General features: G+C 41.1%; 2 protein-coding genes and 1 long non-coding RNA gene across 13 annotated transcripts in view; 1 reads left to right on the top strand and 2 right to left on the bottom strand.

The window, feature by feature from the left end:
- Window positions 1-218: 218 nt before the first annotated feature.
- tprg1l (tumor protein p63 regulated 1-like) lies at window positions 219-4,324 on the bottom strand. Its single transcript, XM_077604186.1, has 6 exons — window positions 3,971-4,324; window positions 3,566-3,657; window positions 3,258-3,308; window positions 1,698-1,823; window positions 1,249-1,402; window positions 219-925 (listed from the first exon to the last, which is right to left on the bottom strand). The coding sequence occupies exons 1-6, from the start codon at window positions 4,196-4,198 to the stop codon at window positions 731-733; spliced, it is 846 nt and encodes a 281-aa protein (XP_077460312.1). The 5' UTR covers window positions 4,199-4,324; the 3' UTR covers window positions 219-730.
- Window positions 4,325-5,043: 719 nt separating this feature from the next.
- The window catches only part of prdm16 (PR domain containing 16), a 140,877-nt gene continuing 124,662 nt past the window's right edge, over window positions 5,044-21,258 (bottom strand). For 2 of the 11 annotated variants that reach the window (XM_077604168.1, XM_077604176.1), the window contains 13 exons: window positions 21,084-21,186; window positions 18,415-18,616; window positions 18,164-18,329; window positions 17,814-17,967; window positions 15,838-17,518; window positions 15,630-15,717; window positions 13,906-14,078; window positions 13,690-13,767; window positions 13,149-13,318; window positions 12,361-12,532; window positions 9,213-9,464; window positions 8,759-8,939; window positions 5,044-7,798 (listed from right to left, as the gene is read on the bottom strand). In XM_077604168.1, coding sequence (XP_077460294.1) covers window positions 7,664-7,798; window positions 8,759-8,939; window positions 9,213-9,464; window positions 12,361-12,532; window positions 13,149-13,318; window positions 13,690-13,767; window positions 13,906-14,078; window positions 15,630-15,717; window positions 15,838-17,518; window positions 17,814-17,967; window positions 18,164-18,329; window positions 18,415-18,616; window positions 21,084-21,186 — 3,555 coding nt within the window. In that variant the 3' untranslated portion in view covers window positions 5,044-7,663. The remainder of the gene's footprint in view (window positions 7,799-8,758; window positions 8,940-9,212; window positions 9,465-12,360; window positions 12,533-13,148; window positions 13,319-13,689; window positions 13,768-13,905; window positions 14,079-15,629; window positions 15,718-15,837; window positions 17,519-17,813; window positions 17,968-18,163; window positions 18,330-18,414; window positions 18,617-21,083; window positions 21,187-21,258) is intronic. The other 9 variants (XM_077604172.1, XM_077604169.1, XM_077604173.1 and 6 more) reach the window with 9 other exon arrangements.
- Window positions 11,773-12,600, top strand: LOC144076900 (uncharacterized). The gene is made up of 3 exons (XR_013300816.1): window positions 11,773-11,919; window positions 12,222-12,291; window positions 12,376-12,600. It is a non-coding gene; the product is annotated as an uncharacterized LOC144076900 (long non-coding RNA).

The raw sequence follows: 21,258 nt of genomic DNA, 5'->3' as shown, positions 1-21,258 counted from the left end.
AGGATTGTGTTTTGGGATATACGGTCGAGTATGTAGAAAAAGACTGCTCACATATACACCCTACCAACACAGTTTGTGATGTGGTTCAAAAATACATCATATAAACAAGTAGACATTGAGGTATGAAATCAAATATAGGGGACCTTTAGAAGGTAGATGAATAAAAGTTTTCTGACTGAACTCCCAATTATGTTGTAAAAAGCAAATTCAAGCAAAGGTCACAGAGGATAATTTATTGTTTAACAAGCCCAAGTTGTTAGAAAGAAATTGGACATCATAATCACGTCCCCATTAGCAATGCTTATTCCACTTAAACACTTGACTTGACATACATCTATAATTCCCATTCCAAGAAACTGCACAGTGCCCTGATAAGTGTTATTTCATTTGACATACTTGGCACGGCACACAAAATCACTGCACATCGTTGGCAATGATTCTGGCTTTTAACAGTTAATGCTCAAATAAGTAGCTAAGGACTAATGTTTTTTTTAAATAAGGCAGGAGCAAATGCTTGATATTTTTTCTCACATACCCATACGGTCGAGGGGTCCATGCAAGTCTTGAAGGAAAGAGACAGTGGTGCTAAAAACAAATGCGTAGACAGTCCATGCAAGTCTTCAGCCGGCTGACCACTTGTCTGCTACAAACAACTTGTTCATTGTCACTTTTAAGATTGCTGAGCTGCACACACAAGACACACAGTTTCTGTCCCGTTGAACAACTGTCTCTAAAACCCAATCTTGCCACGAGTCATGGAATAGCCCAATTTAGCCTCATTATTGATGAAGGACATGATGCCCAGGTAGGTCTCGATGAGAAGTGGTCTCTCCAGGATCAAGACTCCATTGGCACGACCTGGAATGGGGTGCTCCTTGTGAGCTCTCTTCACTGCCTGTACTAGTTGGGTCCTAAAGTTGTCCAGCTGTAAAAGTACATAAGCGAACAGATAAATAAATACATATGTGCTTGTAAATATGCACATAATTGGTTTGAGAGATTTACAGGTAAACAAACCATTGCTATTGTAAATACCCCCCACCCCCACGCACACACACAAAGCCAGGGTTAAGTGGGTGCAGTGGGGCTTTCGTCACAGAGCTGTCCAATTGGTTGACTTACAAAACAGAAATTACATATCAAATCAAATGAGATGAAACTAAAGGTCATTGGCCTTTGAATTATTGCTTCACCTCATAAACAGAGTTCATAATATGTGGAAAACCTAGACCAAAGGTGATTGATTACCTGGCAGAGGGATGCGACCTTCTCATCTGCATGGGCCATGGGATGCTCAGTAAACGTAGCGTAGGGCATATCTGTGGACCACGGGTTCCAGCGGTTCATGAAGGAGGCCCGTGGACGCTTGTCCCACTGGACACGAATCCCGACACCTTCTCTCCTGTGAGAATACACAGCCTTCGCTGAGAAGTAGCGCAAACACATGTAACACCACAAATGTCCTATAATTGACAACAGTGACATTCAAACATTCCGAGAGAATTTTAAACAAATGAATAGCATTTTGGAAAAATTTATTTGCTACAGAAATGACCTGAGTGGCATTCTCGGTACCAAACAAACAGTGCACCACTGTGCATACTTAAAAAATTGGTGAAAAAATGAGCACATTTCCAAAACACAATTGAACTCGGAAAGATTAAAGCTTTACTCATGGGTCAAAAGAGGCTGCCTACTTGTTCAGGGATTTGGGTGGAAACTCAAACTCCCCCACTGAGATGGTGTCAACAGCATTGAGCGAGATTCTGACGACTTGCTGGCACAGCAAGTTGATGAAGTCGTATTTGCACACCAGCAATGACCTGCAAGTGTAAATCAAATCGACAAAGAGGCGAGTTTTTAAGCTTTGCTTACAAATTATCAAACCAAGTAAATCCTGTACTACCTGCTCAACTATTTCACTTCCCCAAAAATGTATTAGTAAACTGTTCTACACATTTGCCCACTAGAAGGAAACAATACAAAAACAAAACAATAATCATGACCATAACCAATAACGGTGAGTTTATCCGCCATTGATATGGCTTTCACGCTGGCCAAATTTATGGAATGAATGAAGGAAGAGTGGTGGTGGAGGAGCTATGACAAAAGCCAAACATGAGCAGCAATAGAGCTAGAATTAATAGCATTAGCTTCTGATAACAACAGAAGTTGTTGACGACTAGTTGAAGGGTATTTTTTGGTTTGATTATCTTTCATCTAAGGATGCTCTCTATAACGAACGCAGGCAGGAATGAGCTGTGATAATCCAGCACACTGGTTGTTGTTTCAACAAAAGTCAAGCTCCATAACAACGTGTCAGTTAGGGGGCTGGAGGAGGGCTGGCTCACTGCAACACACAACCACCCCTAAAAAAGCCTGTTTTCCCGCAGCTGCTGCCAAATTGTAATTCTTTATACTTAAGGCAATCAGATGGAAGCATGTGACAGATGTGATCAAACAAAGTAACAAACATTCGCCACTTGTACTGCAGAATGTAATAGCTGTCCGTGTGTGTGCACCAAAACAAAAATCTCCTTACAGACTATTGATTTTAGGGCGATTTGGTAAAGCTCAAATGGGATGTATGACGGTGTCACTTAAAGAAGGCACACCCTCTGTCTCATATAGAATCATGGAACTTTTATCCATGAAAATGGAAAATGAATCAATTTAAAAGCATTATATGTATTCATGCTTCTGAATTTTTAAACTATCTGAGATGGGAGGAACTCAGCCAACTTGTTCTGTTAATCTAATTGGCATTTGCTGCTGCTTCATTTCCGCCTATTTTCAATGGGTGCAGTAAGAGTTTAAGAAGACAGGTGTAAAACAAACATTGACTTTTACAAAGTTAAAGGCTGTTTTTATGGTTGGGGTGTCATGTAAGTTATTTTTAGAGCATTTTTATAAAGATAACAAAATATTCCAATACTATTACTAATGATTTTACTGCCATTTAATATTACATTGTGTTTGTGAGCATCGTCTGTACAGAAAATTTACCACTGGCTCTGACGTTTGGGTGATAGAAGCATTCCAAGCCAATACGTTGTTTACGGATTGTTCTGAAACTAATTGATACTAATTTGTTATTCAAGATTCATTTTCCTGAGTAAAAAAATAATAAATAAGTGGGCTTCATAGTGAAAAAAGGACCATCTTACTCTAGTATAGACATATTTTAAAGTGTGTGTGGTGGGATGTCAGTTTTAAAAGAATATAAAAGGCAAATGGCCTTGAATTGTTTAACTTACCTGTCTGTAATGAGGACAAGTCTCTCCTTTTCGTTATTCCAGTGGTCGACTCTGCACATCAGAATGGCATGATGATGCATCATATGATTACAACAACACCCACTGTTCCCGACCTATTTAGTACACAAACTAAATCATTAGACAACGGTTTAAGTCAATTTGTTGGAATGATTCCCTGAGAAAAATTGCAACCATCACTTCCTTTTGAGATAAGTCATATACATGAATGTGGGCTTTGGATCTGAAAATGAATGGTTGGAGTACACAGCTGATAAACTGTTTATGTTTATGATGAGAATAAAACTTACTGAGCCAGAAGCCAGACACTAAGCACCTCTCCATCCTCAGAGGGAAGAGCCACCGTCCTGATGTCGCTTACTGCCTGCTCAATGGTACCTGGCTGACATGAGAAACATCATGGGTCAACCTCATTGCACAAACATCATGACCATTACCCCACTCCACCATCTTCTCTAATGGAGTAAATGAAAAGTACTGTGAATAGCAGAATTTAGAGTAATCAATGGACCTAACATTTACTTGTGAGGCCAACAAAAAAGCCACCCACCCATCCACCAACACCTGCCAGGCTGTGTACTTAACCACTAGTCTACCCTGCCGCATTTTACACAAGACCGTTGTGAGTTGGAGATTGATAGGAGAACAAGCTCCTTGCATGGCGAACGGGAGAGGAAAGGACATGGACGCCGTACCCGGAACACAAAGTAGTCCTTGACTTTGGCTTGCATGGTCGGGTTTTGTACGTGGAAAGGCGTGAGCGTTTGCAGCGGGCCGCAGCAGGTTGCAGTGGCTCCGAGTCCCAGGCTCCGCCCGGCCTCCAGCGGCGTGAAGGCGACCTCCACTCCTTCCTCGGCCTCGGCCGGGTGGAGAACCGCGGCTCCCGGACTGTCGGGCTCCACACTGTCGTTGAGCTGAAGCATGCTTGTCAAGGAGCTACTCTACGAATGGCACGAGGGTGGAATTGTTATGTCTTGAAAGCACCATCGCCCATTGCGCACCAATAATGTTTTGATAGTGTAATACTTGCTTTTCTTCCGCATTTGACCTCCCTCTTAAAGGGACAGTCGCATTTTTGGTAGCGCCGCCTAGCTCAAGAAAAACTCACAACTTTATGATGTAAGGCATTACTACCAACGTAACACACGCAAGCAATCGTCAGAGTAACAAGGTTGTTCGATGTTATTTCCATTCTCTATTCATTCGTTCATCCAGTCATTTTCTGAACCACTTATCCTCACAAGAGTCGCGGAGAGGGTGCTGGGACACCCTGATTCGATTGCCAGCCAATCGCAGGGCACAAGGATACGGACAACCACGCTCAGACTCATACCCAGGGCCAATTTAGAGTGTCCAACCAGCCTACACCGCATGTTTTTTGTGATGTGGGAGGAAACCGAAGTACCCAGAGAAAACCCACGCAAGCCCAGGGAAAACATGCAAACTACACACAGTGAGGACCGACCTGGGATCGAACCTTTACCCCATCAAGAGGACACATTTTCACCAATCTGGTGTCCTAGAAGTGCAATCAGAGGATCGGAGAAAACTGGTTAAAAACAACGCCTCACAGTTCTGAAGTTAATGGTTCAAAACCCGACCCTTAGCTTCCCGTGGATAATCCATGTGTACTGTAATTTCCTTTCATATACCAAAATATGCCGGGGGCCCAGATTGAAGCCATGACGTCAGAAGTGTGAGGCGGACGTGGTAACCACTCTTCCTCCATGCTACCAACAAACAAACAAATAAAATAAATTGGTGAGCATTCAATTTAAAAAGCACACAGGTTTTATTGCATATCAATTTCATGTATAAATTCTTCATAGCATTGGAAAGATTACATTTGGTATACATTGCTATTCTACAGAATTAACATCAGTCATGTCTTTTCAATGAAATTTTTCTAAAGTACATCTTCAATAATCACAAGCATCAAAAGAACTGCAAATTCAGAATTGTTCAATTTTATTCTACAATCCTTTGTTTTTCATTGTCTTCTCCCATGAGTCTTTCTTTTATGTCTTTAAGAGCAACCTGCCCAAATGTGTAAGGCAGTCAAGAACTTGACGTCAAACATACTAAAACCTAACCACATTTACAATAAGTGCATCTACGGATTTCTTTTTTTTTTTTCTCTTCTTTTTTTTCCCATTTTTTTTTTTTAAATTTGATACACAATTCACCAATTGACATAATTACGACTGCTAAACACATCATGCACAATATCTTTTTTTTGTCAGTTTTCAATAATCATAACATAGGCGATACACAACTCAGATCCAAACAAAACAAGCACCATCAATTTAAACCCATATTTTTCCATTACATTTTTTTTCTTCCTTCGGACAAATGCACCATTGTTTTTCCACCTTTAAAATACTATACAGTTAAAGGGAAACAATATCTATATATTTTTTTTGTCTCCTGTAACAGTGAGGGGGGAAATAGTGTTCTCATATCTTAACAACCATCTGCCAGACTACTTTTTCAAGTGGGGACAGTGGAATGCTTCAATGCCTTTAATACCTTCACACAGCACATTCTTATTACAGTAGTCCATGACATGACACGAATCACTACATAGAGACAACCCATATCTTTACATTTTAGAAATGTAATTCAATGAAGAGATTCATCAAAAAAGAGATTAATGTGTCTTAAGAAAAAACGAGATGATGCAGCAGTCTTTGTGTAGTCAAAGAAAAGTACAGTGTTCCTTCCATTTGAGCAGATTTTTAAGTCATTTAGACCTAAGCCTGATCGATGTATGGCTTAGACCCATGTGATTTCAATAAGTGCGAGCTTAAAAAATACAGCGTCAGGCCAAATTGAGGATGATGAGAAACCGCTCCTAACATGTCTACCTACCGCTACCTATAGTTCAAAAGATGTCATGCCCTACCGTGACTTTGGAGACTAAATGGCATAGGTTTTATGCCATGAAAAGTACAGGGGAAAAATGATGATTACAAGATGATTTGTATAAAAGAAGGACTAAACAGCAGAAATCGAATGCCCCAATTTGGTTGGACACATGGTTGAAGCCTTTTTGGGCATCATAACATTTACAAATTATGATCCAATCCTGCCAACTTCTACCTGTGTATACTAATGGGAGGTGTTGTCATTTTGTGACATGAATGGTGAAAGGTGCCTCCCAGGAATACTTATAGCAGGTGAAATATGACAGGAAGAAGAAAATTAAACACGAAAGGACATTACAGTGCCACTAAAACTACAACTATCTTCTCCTATAAATAAAAACAACTTTTTATTGATTCTTTTCATTATGGCACACCAAAAGTGGAGATTCTTAATCCCTCACTGGCGTTTATTCCTTCAGCAACAAAAAGAAGTGTACTTTCCTTATTCTCGCACTCGCCTCCCCACACAGAATGAGTGAACAAGCAAAAAATAAATACATACACACACGCTTCTGAAATCAAATATATTGGAGCAAATGGAAATGATTGTCAGAGAACAAAACATTTTCTATGGGTTATTTGGCACGTGTCACCCTTGCTATGAACATCCAAGTTATTTTGTACATCATGTAACATTATCATACAATTTTGGTCCTTCTCTAAAATAATTATATTAATAATTTAGCACGGCAGTGCCTACAACAAAACAATACTGTGGTATCTACGTGGAAAGTAAGCAAATGATATGACGAGTGAAACGAAATGTTTTCCCCAAGGGTGATTTTGAACAAATGCCAGCTTGATCGGGCTGGGAAATCAACTCTTAAATCACCATTTGCTGTGCACATTACAACATCAGTCTGTGTATATTAATCGTTTGTATCCACACTCATCTTGTGAGATGGTGGTGTTGATTCTGCAGTCGATGACAACCATCATTGGTGAGGGGTTGCACCTGAAGCCAAATGTGTCACTTTGCGAGAAACACCACCCCCTTGTGGATATGTAGTCAGATGCTACAGTGCCTTTTTTTTGAAATTCTTTTTCGTCTTTTTTGCAAGCATCACACGCAGGCCCTTAGGTGACATAAGTACAAGTCATTTAAGTGTCTAGAGAGTGTCTTGTCAGCTCTCCGCTAAGGCCAGGTGAGACGGAGCACACTTGGGGGAGGATCGGCAAAGTTTCAATGCTCTTGAGAAGCATTCATCATGTGCGTCCTTCACATCAATAGGAGTTTATAGCAGTGCTTTCTCATAGTTGACCTTCCCTCTCTCTCTCACACACACACAGACACACACACACACGCACACACACAACCACGAACGCGGACACACACTTTAAATGCATGTGACACTGAATTCTTCACTCTTCACGCCAACTTGTGTCCATTTCACTTTTGTCTCTATGCAAAGTACTCGTCCTCCCTCCGTCTATTACACCAACCTCCTTTTTCTCATTTGTCTAGATGTGGTTGAGTGGGTGAAAGCTGCTGGTCTCAGACGGCCCACCTCCCATGCCTAACCAAGCATCCAGAGAGTTCTGGGAGGGCGCGTGCAAAGGGTTGTTGTCGGAGAGAGACAGCATCATTGCATAAGCCTGTAAGAGAACACAAGAATTTTGCAAGAAAATTCAATGGAGGCAAACGGAATATCTTAAGCTCATATTGTAAATCAAGGTGTAATTTGTATTTACTACTAAATGTTTTCAGAGCTTGAATAGTTGAGTAAAAAGGCCTCACAGTTTTCCAAGTCACAATAATAGGCAGATTGAAGTTTAAAAAATAATGCAGTTCATTGGTTAGTGAAGAGAAGTTGTGAAAGGGGGGCGCACGAGAATTGCTTTTGAATTATTTTTATTAACAACTCAGAGTAGAACCACCAACATAACAAATCGTGAAGTTGAAGACATTTCATCCCACTTTTTTGGTTTTAGTTTTTAACTGATGTCAGGAACTAATTTAGTATGTATTAGAAAAAAACAAGCATGATGATAATTGTATAAACAAGCTAATTGAACAGGAGGGATTACATACATGTCTTTCCTGAGCGCTATATCCACATCTATAAGAGTACTCTACAACTGCCTGGCAACCAATTCAGACTGTCCTTTGCCTACTGCCCAAAAGGGGCTGGAATAGGCTCCAGCACCCCTGCGACCCTCGTGAGGGAAGCAGAGTACAGTATAAGAAGTATATTGTATACCTTGTGTCAAGAGACCCACTTTCCTCTTATATTCACTAATGTATCACAAGTCATTGGTCAACTTGTTAAGAATGTTTCAATGAACGTCTTCTGTAAGTTGAATATTTTGTTTGTGCTCTAAAACATCCATATGACTGTTAAAATAAAAAAGGGGGGCAAAATGAACTTTCCCATACACGTTTGTCCTCAAATTTTACTAGGAAAATGTTTTTAAAATACGTTTGCGACTAGGGAATATATTTATTCCATTTCCTAGAATGAATCAGAACGAGTGTATGACGAGCATTCTGGAGAAAATTGTGTTCAAATTCAAAGGTTCCAACCCACTGTAGTTTCTTTTAATCCAGTAACATACCTGGGTTTTAGCCTGCCTGTACAACGTCTCTTTCAAGGTCTCCGACTCTAGCGAAGAGTTAAATATGTCTTTAACGTCAAAATGTTGCTCATCACTGGCTGCTTTACGTAAGCCATCCAGGGCCCTGGGAAAGCTGGAAAGACCTTCAAGGTCCAGGAGGGAGCCCTCCTCCTCTAAACACCTGCACACCGGGGACACGGTGGGCCAAATGTGGATGGTCAAATGCATAGGGTCAGTACATGGAATGTGGAATGGAAATGGAATTGAGGAAAATGGAAAGGAAGACATTGAGGTGAATGAAGAGAATAGAAAAAGAAATAAGTCATTAATGAAAGGCAGAAAGGGGGGACAAGAAGCAGTCACATGCTTTCTTCAGGACAGTCAAACACTCTGGACTGGTCACTATTCCCTTGGTTTTGGGTAATTGCTATGGCTTCTTAAGTAATATGTGTACCTGCGAGAGTGTTCGTAGCTCATAGATAAAGGAGTAGTCTCTTCCTCGTCGTCCTCCTCCTCATACATGCGTGTTGTCACTGGCGACGGTGATTCCGGGGCTTCATCGTGGGACTTTTCAGTTACGCTGCCTTCCTCTTCCTCCTCGTCATCCACCTCTGCTTCCTCTTCCTCCTCCTCCAGTCCCTGGAGGGCCAGCTTGGAGTTGGACAACCTCTGGCTACTCGGGTGCTCCTCTTCAGCCAGGTCAGATCTGCATCAAAGGAGGAAGAGATGGAAATGTTACCAGATTATTCTCCACATTTACCTTTGAACACATTATAATATGAGAAAAATAGCTTTCATTTTTCTCTATAAGAGTAGCAACTCATTGTTTGCCAGTGATGGTGCGAAACGTCCACTCCATTTTGCCTGGAACAGGTTCCACAGATCATGATCATGATCCACAGTTCAAATGAATTGGACGTCTATCACTGTCAATGGCAGGCAGTGAGTTAAAATTTGTTTGTATAGTAGGCCAAAATGTTTCTCCCAAAAGGAAGAAGCTTTATTTATTTTTCATAAGCCACTGTTTGGGCATTAACACTACCTTTAGATTTTGGGGAGAAAAATAATAATGTATTTAAGAATCAAATTAAAGTGTACTGAACTTAGAAGCTGTTCCTAAATACTTGAAAGGGGAAAACAACAACAACAAAAACAATTCTACAACACCTTTTGTCATTCAAGTTGAAAATAGCTGAATTGTGGTTATTTAATGCATCGTCATTGATAAAAAAAAAGGTAATTTGAACATTCAATTAAGGAATAAATATTTCGCCCACCACCAGATTGAGGCTGATGACCTCTGCTCTATAACATCATTATAGGTCATTTGATCAGCTCACTGATTATTTTAGGGGTACTAAAGCATTTCAGACTTAGATCCACATGAGTTCAAAAGCACTACTAATGTTGTGTTGACTAGTGATCACATAAACAACACGGGCACGGAAAGTTTGCTGGAAGCCATTTTCCAAACATTTTTCCTACATGATTAATGGAAGGCACCTTTGGAAATTAAATATCAGGAGATGCGATGGTGCGTGGAACCTACATTATATTGCATACGTGGAAAGAACAAGATTCTAGCCGATGAGCTCGGTGCTATTCTGACCTGCCATCTGCACAATCGCCAGCCAGAAGCCCAGCTGCCCCCCCGTAAGACCCGGACCACATGACATGGGTCATGATATCATTTCCTGTGGGACAGCAAAGTTACCCCCCTTTTTTAGCCACACAGTGGACATTTATCAAATCAGACAGGATTACCTCTGGGGAGGCATACACAAGGATAGGATTGGGTCATTTGCTGCGTGTGGGTAAACATGGCTAGATGGACTCCACTTTCAATCTAGATTAAATATCACTATAATCAAATTGCCAGGCTGTTTAGCTGGGAAAAAGTCCATGCTTGTGTCCAGGGAAAGAAGCGTGGCTCTGACATACGTACATAGAGGGGCCCTGGGTTTTGTCATTTAGTCTAAACACGTCAGTGGCCTGTTTGGGTTAGCAACTGGGGGGTATGGGTACAGGGATGGATAGGGGGGTCGAAGTGCTCCATCATCAGTGGATCTCCTGGATAAAATGCCTCAACCTGAGACACAAAACTACAATCCAATCAATATATGATCCAAAAAGGCAAACCGACTCAAAGTTATGATGCGAACATCTAACTAATTATTTGTTCGGGGGACCTAAATACTACCCTCAACATCTCTAACAATCCCTCTTAGGAAAGGTGTCTACTTTTATTGTGTAAAAATAAAAGTTCTGCAAGTACTACTGGTGAAACTGGAGTGAAGCTGTGTTGCGACGGCATTTAAGAGTGATTATAGATGGTCATGCATGAGCGTGTTTAGAGCCAGGCTTCGCTCACTCTGAAGGGAGAATAAACACTGAGCTGTCTGATGGGTGGACAGAAACAACAACACTTAGTCTGAATTACTGATATTAAAATGTCAGACCGCCTTGTTGTGGATGAGACTCAGTATTGATCCCAGATGGCAGCCAGGTTAAACTACCACAGTCTGCTGGCCTAAAATAGCGTTGACATGGGGAAAGGGATGACGAGTTCGACGGAGGGATGGACGTTGAGACTGTGTGAGAACAGGAACAGTTTTGTAATTGAGTTTGAAAACACACAGACACACAAACACACACACACACACACCGAATTTCCAGATGACAAGATTGCGTAAACGATTTCGTTTTAATGGACGCACAAAAATGACTGCAGTGATGTCCCAGCCAGGCCAGATGTTAGAATGTTTCTTTGTGAAAAACGAAACAAAACGTGACAAAAAAAAAAACAATGGGCAATTGGTTGTCGTCATGATAACAGACCTTTAAACGACGTCAGACTAATGTCAGTGAAGTATACACATTTTCAACCAATACATTAACTAGAAATGCTTATGTTAAAAACAAAACAAAAACAGCATTTAGTGTCCATCTACTGCTTGCTATGAAACATTAACGCACTAGAGGGCACTGTTCATCCAGCACTCACAACATGTAGGCAGCAAAAGGACAAGCCAGAAGAGCCACAGTGAGGAAGTGCTGCAACAACACTATTAAAAGGGGGTGAAATACAGTCAATGTCATAAACTGCAATGTCGCTGGGTCTTTCAGCATACAGATTTGCACATATCGACTGGTCACTAAAGGTACGGCTTCAGTTTTATAGCAGCCTTAATGAGGCCAAAACAAGCATCTAAAATTCTGCTTCCTAAATGATCATTCATTTTGTGTGTGTTTTTAATTGACGTCTTCAGAGTGCCAACACTAAATTCACATTCATTTGTATAGTGTTTTGTGGTGAGTTTCATTTTCAGTAGTGATAAACTTGACTGCGCTACAGTGACATCAGTCTCATCACAATGTAGTACAGCAAACTACAACCACAATAACATCGTTATCTTTTTATCATTGCAACTGTGTCCTTTTGCGATATATTATAATGTTGCAGTGTGTGCATCGTAAAGACACAAGACAGGCTTAGAAGAAAAAAAAAGAAATGACTGGAGTGACAACCACAGGTTAGTTTGAGGACATACATAATTGGACAAAAGCTCATGCGTGACTATTGCTTGTTTGCTTTTTCTTACCTTTTATCCGTGGAGCTGGAGGCCTGGTTCATCTCACTGTTGGAGATGAAGTTTCGGATTTCCGAGAAGTACGAGTCCTCCTTCTCATCTAAAAGTGCGTGATTGTCAGGCTCGGAGTTTGGCGAGGAGATGGTGGTTCCTAAGTTGGAAAGCATCCCAGACTGTTGGCTCACTGGTGAGGAAAGTGTGCAGACATACACATCCGCGCACATTAATACACACACAAACGATGTTATGTACACGCACACACACACACAGGTAGAAATCATATGTTTAATTTAATAACTATCACACATCATATCAGCAGTGCAAAATATTATCAAGGTTATGATGAGGGTTTACATTTTTACAAAGTAATCCCACATAATTTGAGTATAACTTGTATGTTCAAAGGAAATAACAACCTGAAAAAAATCTACCTAATGATGTCACAGTATTTTAAAGATTTTAGTAAGAAAAAAATGTCATAATAACCATTCCCTGAGGGATTATGTTTATTTATATTTTAAGATGTCAATCAAACAACGCTGTCCAGATGTATCAAATAAAACCTATTAATGACATGGGAGCGTTAACTACAGATGTAGCGAATAACTGGGCAGCGAGTGGAGACGGGGAAAAAGTGTAAACTATTAAATGAAGTGTTTTTCCCACTTTTTCAGGTTTTGTTTGTTTGCATGACTTTAAGAAACATTTTATTCAGGGCAGGATTTTCCAAAAGGCCAATGTGTACTGACCATTAGCCAGAACATTAACAAGGCAAGTAAAACGGGAGAGGGAAATCTTACCAGGAATGTTCTCGTGCTCGTGCTTCTTGAGATGTCGGTCAAGGTTGGTTTGTTGACCGAAGCAGCGGTTGCACAGGTGACACTTGAAAGGTTTCTCCTTGTTGTGAATATTACGAACATGGCGTTGCAGGTTGGACGAGATGCTGAATGAGCGGTCACAGTACTTACACCTGACAGTGAACAAATGCAGGGCCGCATTAGAAATCTTTTAACTATACAAAATACCCACATCTAGAACATGGACAGTGTATGTCAAAAGTCAAATCATTTGTACAGCAGTGCTGTGAGCTTGATATTTAATTCATTGTGTGATCAAGATCATAAACCAAAACATGAATGTATAATATAATCTCCCATTTGGACATACAAAAGAACTGAGTCTGGTGGGGTATGCTTTGCTCAAGGGCAGCACAGCAGTAAAAGTGAATGCAGTTTCAACTCAATATTTTGGCAAATAGTGGATTTTTCGTCCTAGCTTTTTCAATATTTCTACCATAAATAATATTCTAACCATAAATAATATTGCATGAGGTAAACATACCTATAGGGCTGTTCGCCTGTGTGTGTTCGCAAGTGTCTGGTGAGGTTTGCAGAGCGGGGGAAGATTTTTCCACAGTACCTTCATTGGGGAAGCCATTGAAAAAAACAGATGGGGAAAAAGAAAAAAAAGGAAAGGAAGAAAACAAATTATTTTGTCATCTTTTGAAATAATAAAAACAGTCCTAATTGAAAATGTGCTGCAGTGTAGGGCACCAACCTGCAGGCGTAGCGCTCCTTTCCCTTGCGAAGAATGGCATCCGAAAGAGAGGGAGGAGGTGAGCGGAAGTTGAATAGTGGGTGAGCTGAATGTTGCAGTGAATTGGGCGGCATGTCCAGTTTTAGCGCACCAAAGCTTTCCAGTTTTTCTGCCATGTTCTCCATTGCAGACATCTGAAGGGATAAAGAGGAATGACATATTCATTGAAATGAATCATGTCTATTCCTGTGTATGTGTTGAAAGAAAGATGTAATAAGGGAAAACAAAATGTCTAATAAAACGATTAAGGCAAATAGACAGGTGGTGGGAGGTGAGCTGCTACCTTGACCTATTGAACGTTTACACAATTAATCACTCCCTCTATTCCCTTAAGATTTGACTCTGTTCACCACGTCTTGACTTGTGTCACGGAAGAACGCTGGTTAAATGAGCTATTCAAGAGGATAGCATAGTGCTGCAAAATATCGTGCAATGTCGGCTCAAATGAGAGGTTCTTCCTTCCCTTGAGAAACTTGTGTTCAAAGCAGGTAAGCGGTGGTTGTGTAGGAGTTTATTTGCCAAAACCACTTGCATCCTTGTCCCTGCCCTTTCTGCTTCTTCATTTTTTTCTTCTTTAAAAAAAAAAAAAAAAGTCACAGAGGAGACACAGTGAAAGACGGTCTCAATATGCTTGTTCATAACCAAGATAGAACATAAATCCATGAACCTCATGATTAATACTAACACCTCGTATTGGCCCCGTTACTCCCATTGATGATGAAAGATCCCAAAGTATTCCGTTTAATTGGATTGGACGTGCATCAATGTACCCAATTTAAATGGACGTGCTTCTAGTCGATGGCAGGGAATGAGGTAATTTTCCGGAAATGGTTGGCAGATAGATATCATTCTGAAATATTCGCAGAGTCATCCAGTATACCAGTAGTTGCTGAAACTACCAAACAAATACAACCACTAACACTGTGGTATTAAGATGCAGCCTGTGACAAAATACAAATGTCTAAATCCATCTGTACCTAAATGTTCCAGTTTTGTGTATGGCAAAGTCCCAGTTGAGAGGGGACAAAGATTTCCAGGTCAGATTTTAAGCAGTTTCCCCAACAAGAGCCTCTCATTCTCTAGGACACAAACACAGGATGTCCTTGATGGACACGGTGCTATTATCTAGCGAGCCAGTCCACTCCACAGAAAAAAAGAGAAACTTCGAGGTGGTTGAGGTATGAGCTGGCCTGGTGGGCTCCCAGTGCATGAAACAATGCAAAGGCTAAGATTAGAGAGGATACCATTCAAATGCTTACTATTCATTTAAAAAATGTTTTATTAATACTATCATTCTTCGCAATCAAGATTTAAAGCGGCAGCGAGGGTCCGGGGACAGTCGAACAATGTGAGTAATTATCAAAGCTGCAATAACACAGTGTCTTCTGAAAAGGGTAAAAGTGATGAAGTACACAGGCGCCATTCAATAAACAAAGGAAGAAGTCCTACAACCCTTGAGAACAGAACATCAACAATCGAATTATGGTGCATTGAGGCCTATCAATTCAGGTTGTAGCAGCGTGGGAGGGTAAAGAAAAAGACATTCACATCATGTACTTGTTTGTGCGACGTAAAAGATATTGACTACATTGTTCTTGTATTCGCCACTCTAGCATCTGCGCTAGTATTTACCCTTTTTGTTTACCTTGGCACAAGTACACTATGTCTGTTTAAAATGGGTATACCTGTGGGTGGAAGAGCTGTGGTGAAGGCCTGAGGAACTTCTCCTTCAGCGCTCCGACAGGGTCAAGTAGCTTCCTTTTCTCCACCCTGCTGGACCAACAACAAGGCAGCGGGTTACATACCAAGGTCTGGGATCATCTCAAACATCTTAACCATTAATCCACTAATATTTGTAGATAAAACTGTGCGGTCTAACTGGAACAGAAATACCTGTATATTGGGTCCATAAAGAAGGCAGAGGGTTTGGCGTAGTGCAGAGGAGGTGGTTGGTGCGGCTGTGGCTGTTGGTGTTGGTGCGACGCAATGGGCGATTGATGCAGTGACTGGGTGTGAGGAATTGAAAAGTTGACTGTTTCATCCTTGATGGAAATGCCTTTTACAACTCCATAAATGTGGTTCTTTTGATTCTGAGCTTCAGCTGCTGTACCATTGTGACCGCCTCGGCTTCTGTTATTGATACTAAGGTCTAATGGTTGTTCCTCACCGCTAGACATTACGGATGAGCCCCTGGCACTCCCAGTATTAAGGTTTAGATTTGAAGGGTTAGTTGGAGTTGTAGGCGATAGCTTGGTCTCCTTAGCTTTCGTACTAAGATCAAATGGTGATTCCCCACTAGGTACAGGTGCTCCAAGCGCGCCAGAAACCATCTTATGCAGATGATCACGAGGCGATTTGGGTTCGCCTTTGAAGAACAGGCCAGAGTTGAGGGCACCCCGATCAGTGCTAAAGGGGTACAAGGAGTTGTGGAAATTGGGTAGGAACTGAAAGGGAAACATGGAGTGGTAGGGGAGTGGACCCATCTTCTTTTCCTGATGAAGACCTATCAAACCGGGACCAAAATATTTCTCAGCAATTGAAGCAATGGCTTTAATGGAATCAGTGGTGGCTGCAATAGCATTCGTGGTGGTCGGTGGGAGTGCTTGCTCATCAGGTGGAGGGAAGAAAGAGTGCTGCGTGGGCACAGACGAGAAAAAGGGCCGATCAACCAAGAGGTTGCCTGAATTAGACACCGCTGGCATCACTGCACGGTTTGTGTCTTCTAACTGGGAACCATCTTGGCTGGAAAGTGCCACGGACGGCTTTCTTCGTTTGCCATTGTGCTCGCGTTCACTATCTCCGTCGCTCTCCAGGTCAGAACCATCACCTGAAGCCGTACCAGTTGTGGTGTCCAAATCAGTCCCGCTTGTCGTGTTAACATCTTCCAAGTCACTGCCATCTGAAAGGTCTCCCATCTTGGACTTGGTCTTAGTCTCTCCACCAGAGGAGAGCGTCAGTTTACTTTCGCTATCTTTGTCCTCAGCCAGACTTAAACTGTTCCCTCCATTACTGTTTGTGGAGCTAACTAAAGACACTGGGGGGGCATCTGGAGGACTGTGTGGTAGCTTGAGTGCCTCTTGAGTGCTGTTGCCAAGGGCGGTTTTCATCATCGGACTAGGCGGCAATAGTGGCGGCCGTGGATACAATGATGGAGGAAACATGCCGGGGAAACCATGTGGGAGGGATGGGAAACCGTGGGGTCCTGAGGAGAAGGGCAAGCCAGCATGAGGGTGAGGTCTGGAAGGAAAGTAGTCGGTGAAGCCTAAAGCCGACTGATTCAGACCACTTAGGTGGGGGTGGTGGGACTTGGCCTTGGCCAAAATAGGACTGGAGCTCATGGGAATACCGGGATTGAACATTCCTGTTGGTGAGCCATAATGGTTTTTGCCCTCGCAGAAGCGACGGTGCTTGTTTAGGGAGGAGGTAGTGCTGAACAACTGGCCACAGTCCTTACACTTAATTTGAGTGCGGCAATCTGCGTGCATACGCTTGTGGCGGCAGAGGTTGGAGAACTGCGTGTAGGATTTGTGGCACACCTCACCTAGGGATAAAGGAAGATGCAGCCCATCAGGGCCTGGTTAAACCCTTTTTAACACTGTCTCTAACTGTGTAAACCAAATCAACTACAACATATACAAACAATGGAAATTAAGAAATAACGGTCAATAGGAACTGGACACTACAACAAGCTGGTAATCATGAAAAATATCCCTCAAAATATATACATTTGTCTTTTTGAGGCCATATGTGAAAACTAGTAAAAACTTTGGATGTAAGAAAAAGTTGCAAACAAAAGACTCCCGAAAAAGTACAAAAGGGAATCAATTATATGGGCGTAAAACTAAAAACCATGCAGGACTCTCACTTACAAATAAAAGGTTTGACACTGCTGTGGATGTGCTTATGTTGTTTGAGACCTGATGAGGTGGCAAATGTCTTGCCACACTCGGGACAAGTGTGAGCTCGGGCCCCCACGTGTTGCGAGCGGATGTGACGCTGTAGATTGCTGGGATCTGTGAAGACCTGCCGTGAACCAAATGGATTCAATAATCAGCATGTATTTCAATTAGCCATTTGACACATTTTTGCATCATATTTTGCCAAAACTAAAGAAATGACTGAGACATCTGTTTTTACAGCTCTCCAGGAATGACCAATAAAGTACATCGAGCAAAAATATTTGATCAGGCAAAGCCAGTGTGTCCAGTGTACCACTTACGTGCCGGGTGTGCTGTACCTTATCACAATTTTCACACTCAAAGCGCTTGCCGCTGTCATGTGACATCTGGTGACGAATGAGGTTGGACTTCCAGTTGAAAGCTTTGGGACACTGGTCACATTTGTACTCCCTCTCCTCTGTGTGGACTATCATGTGCTGGCCCAGACTTCATGCGGACAGAATAGGCAATGAACTAAACTGCACATTGGCACCTGAAGCAAACATTCTGTTGCTGTCACAATTTTGTTCACCTGTACTCATTTGGGAAGATTTTCTCACAGTCTTTACACTCATGGACGGTTTCGTCGCTGTCCTCCCGCTCCTGTTTGAAGTCTTCTCTCAGGGTATCAAAGATGGAGCCCGCACTGGAACAAGAATATTTCTGGTGTCGCCGCAACTCAAGTGTTGAGGAGAACAGCTCGTCACAGTCTTCACAGCGGTACATCTGCTCATCTGCACATTTAAAACACAAGGCACAGCTATCAAGTCACCATGACAACCAAACCTTATGAATTCAGTCGCTTAATCAAATGTCTTTGCTGTTATTTTTCTGAATGGACTTTGACTCAACACATTTCCTGATGCTTAGGTTAATGTTCATACTGATAAACTGTGCATATATTGCATCAATGGATCATTTTATCTGCTTGTATGGAGAAAGGCGTCGAGTAATTGTGGTCTTAGTTCTGTGTATCTATTTTTCAATGTATTTTTTAATTACTATTTTATCAATTATTTAATCCATCAAAATCTATTGCCAGCAATTGCCTCTTTCTAGGTTAGTTACAGCTAAATTGGCTCCCATTTAAGTGGTAAAACCAACAACCATGCAATTGACAATTGCATAAAATGGAAATCAATTAGCTGTGATACATTGCCTTCATTAACACTTTTAATTGCATGTTAGGTAGAGTGTTGCAGGGGCCGCATGTGCAGACGGGAAACAATAAGTACAAGTCTGTCCCAACCACCATGATAACCTTCACAATGACCCTCGCCAACGAGGTCAAACACATTAAAACTCCAGCCAGTCCTTTCAATAGCAAGTTCCTGAGCTCGAGTCCAAGTTCAACATCTCTGGGGGGGGGAAGTCCAGCAGAGAGTCTTTGTGCATGGCAATGAAGAAAAAAAAGAAAAGAAAAAGGAAAAGGCTCAAGAAACAGAGGTGAGCAGAGCCACAGTGGCGCCATGAGCACCCACCTGGCATCCCAAAACACACACCCATCCATCATTTCATTGAGTTTATCAGCAGTGACTTATACAATGCCTGGAAGACCCCATATTCTTCTGTGACCGTTTATCCAGATGGACCGTGTTGGACACATTAAAAGAGCATTAGCGTAGAAAGATGCATGTGACCAGCCTTGATGAGGTGGATAAATGACTTGCTAGTCAATGGGCCATTACACTGGGCTTTAACTCTATACCAAATCGTACACTAGAGCACACACGTTCAGTACAATGTGTGCTTTAGTCATACTTGTTTGTTTCTCCCTGCCACTTCGCTGCAATTTGAGCAGGAGAGTATGACTCGAAATTTGGAACGCTTCTCTCAAAGTTAATAAGTGCTCTAAAAGCTACTTGAGTGTGCATTCAAATTCTTAAAGCGTTTTTTTTTCTTGCTCATCTCGGCCATGGTGGTGGTGGGTTTTCAAAAGGGGAGGCTAATGACTATCTGGGAGATGATTGGAAACACGATTATGTGCAGTTTAGCAGCTAATCTGGGAGCATGGGTGATGTCACAAGGGACTCCTCGTGTTCTTTACACTGAATTCCTGCTCCGATAAAGCCAGCTACGAGAATGCACTGAGCTAAAACTAAAACAATTACAGTACTACTCTCCCAAAATTGGAATATCAGGTCAAAGTTGTTTGATTTTGACAATTTACACTAAACAATGAGTAAAATAAATTTAATCAAGTCTGAAATGTACTGATTTGCATTTTATTCATCCATTTAATGTGTCAAATTCATCTTTTAAATTGAATTACTGAAATAGAACCTTTACAGGATATTCTAAGTAGTACGGTGTATTGCACATAATTATATAAAAAAGGAAACAGTATAACAGTAATGTCAATCTCTTTTACAACTTCATTATAGTTTTATTGATTTGTTTTATATTTCTTTGTCACTGCAGGAATGAAACACGTGCGCACACGGTGGTGTGCATGCATCTAACAGTGTTTACAATCAATCACCGCACACACAGGTTTTAACTTCTCGTGGGTATATATATCTTTTTGCATTCATAAAGAAACGCCCAACACTCATCAAATTTCCAATACTTTGATTAAAAAACATAGCATGTTTTTTCATGCTAAATTATTAAAAGCAAATGAAGAAAATAATTTATCTGGCAAAAAAGGCAAATAAGCAAACAAAAACAAACAAGATTTGCTCTCCAGAAAAAAAAGAAAAAACAACAACAACGTTACGCTTAAAGCCGAATGAACATTCTGAAAACACAAAATTGATTTATTTATTTGCAAACTAAAATTGTAGCAGTATTAAAATATGAATATATTTATGACAGGTGTGTGATTTCTGTTGATTCATTTAAATTCGGTAAACAATTTTAAAGCCTGGGACTGAAAAGATAATAAAAGTGAACTCTCAGCAAATCCTTTCTGTTTGCATTTTGTAGACTTAAACAAATCTGTTAAAATTGTTAATGGCAGGTGAATTTTAAATGAGATGTTTTGTGTGTTATTACATTGTATTATTGCATTTAGTTTTTTTTCTGTTTCTTTTTTTAATACAAGTGAAATAATTCACATTTATTGATTAACAACAGGCAGTCTCTACCACGTATAGTGCAGAAGCAAGTGAGTAAGGCGTTGAGAGCCGCAGTGGAAGCAGGATGCAATTTTGGACTTTGTTTAAAATGTGCACTAATGAACCACATTAGTCTTCTTACCTTGCAGGTTAGGTGCCATGGAACCCTCCGGGAAAATGCCGTCCTTCATATAAACTAAAAGCTCCTCCCCTGCATCAATGTCCCGTACTGCTTTGTAATAAATCTACAGAGAGAAAGAACAATAACATAAGTTCAAAATATTTAGAAATTACTTCAAGTAATTATGATTTTTTTT

Source organism: Stigmatopora argus, chromosome 1 (assembly GCF_051989625.1).
Source record: "Stigmatopora argus isolate UIUO_Sarg chromosome 1, RoL_Sarg_1.0, whole genome shotgun sequence".
Taxonomy (NCBI): Eukaryota; Metazoa; Chordata; class Actinopteri; order Syngnathiformes; family Syngnathidae; genus Stigmatopora; species Stigmatopora argus.
Note: the sequence above shows the minus strand (reverse complement) of the source record. Positions and strands in the feature narration are given on the sequence as shown.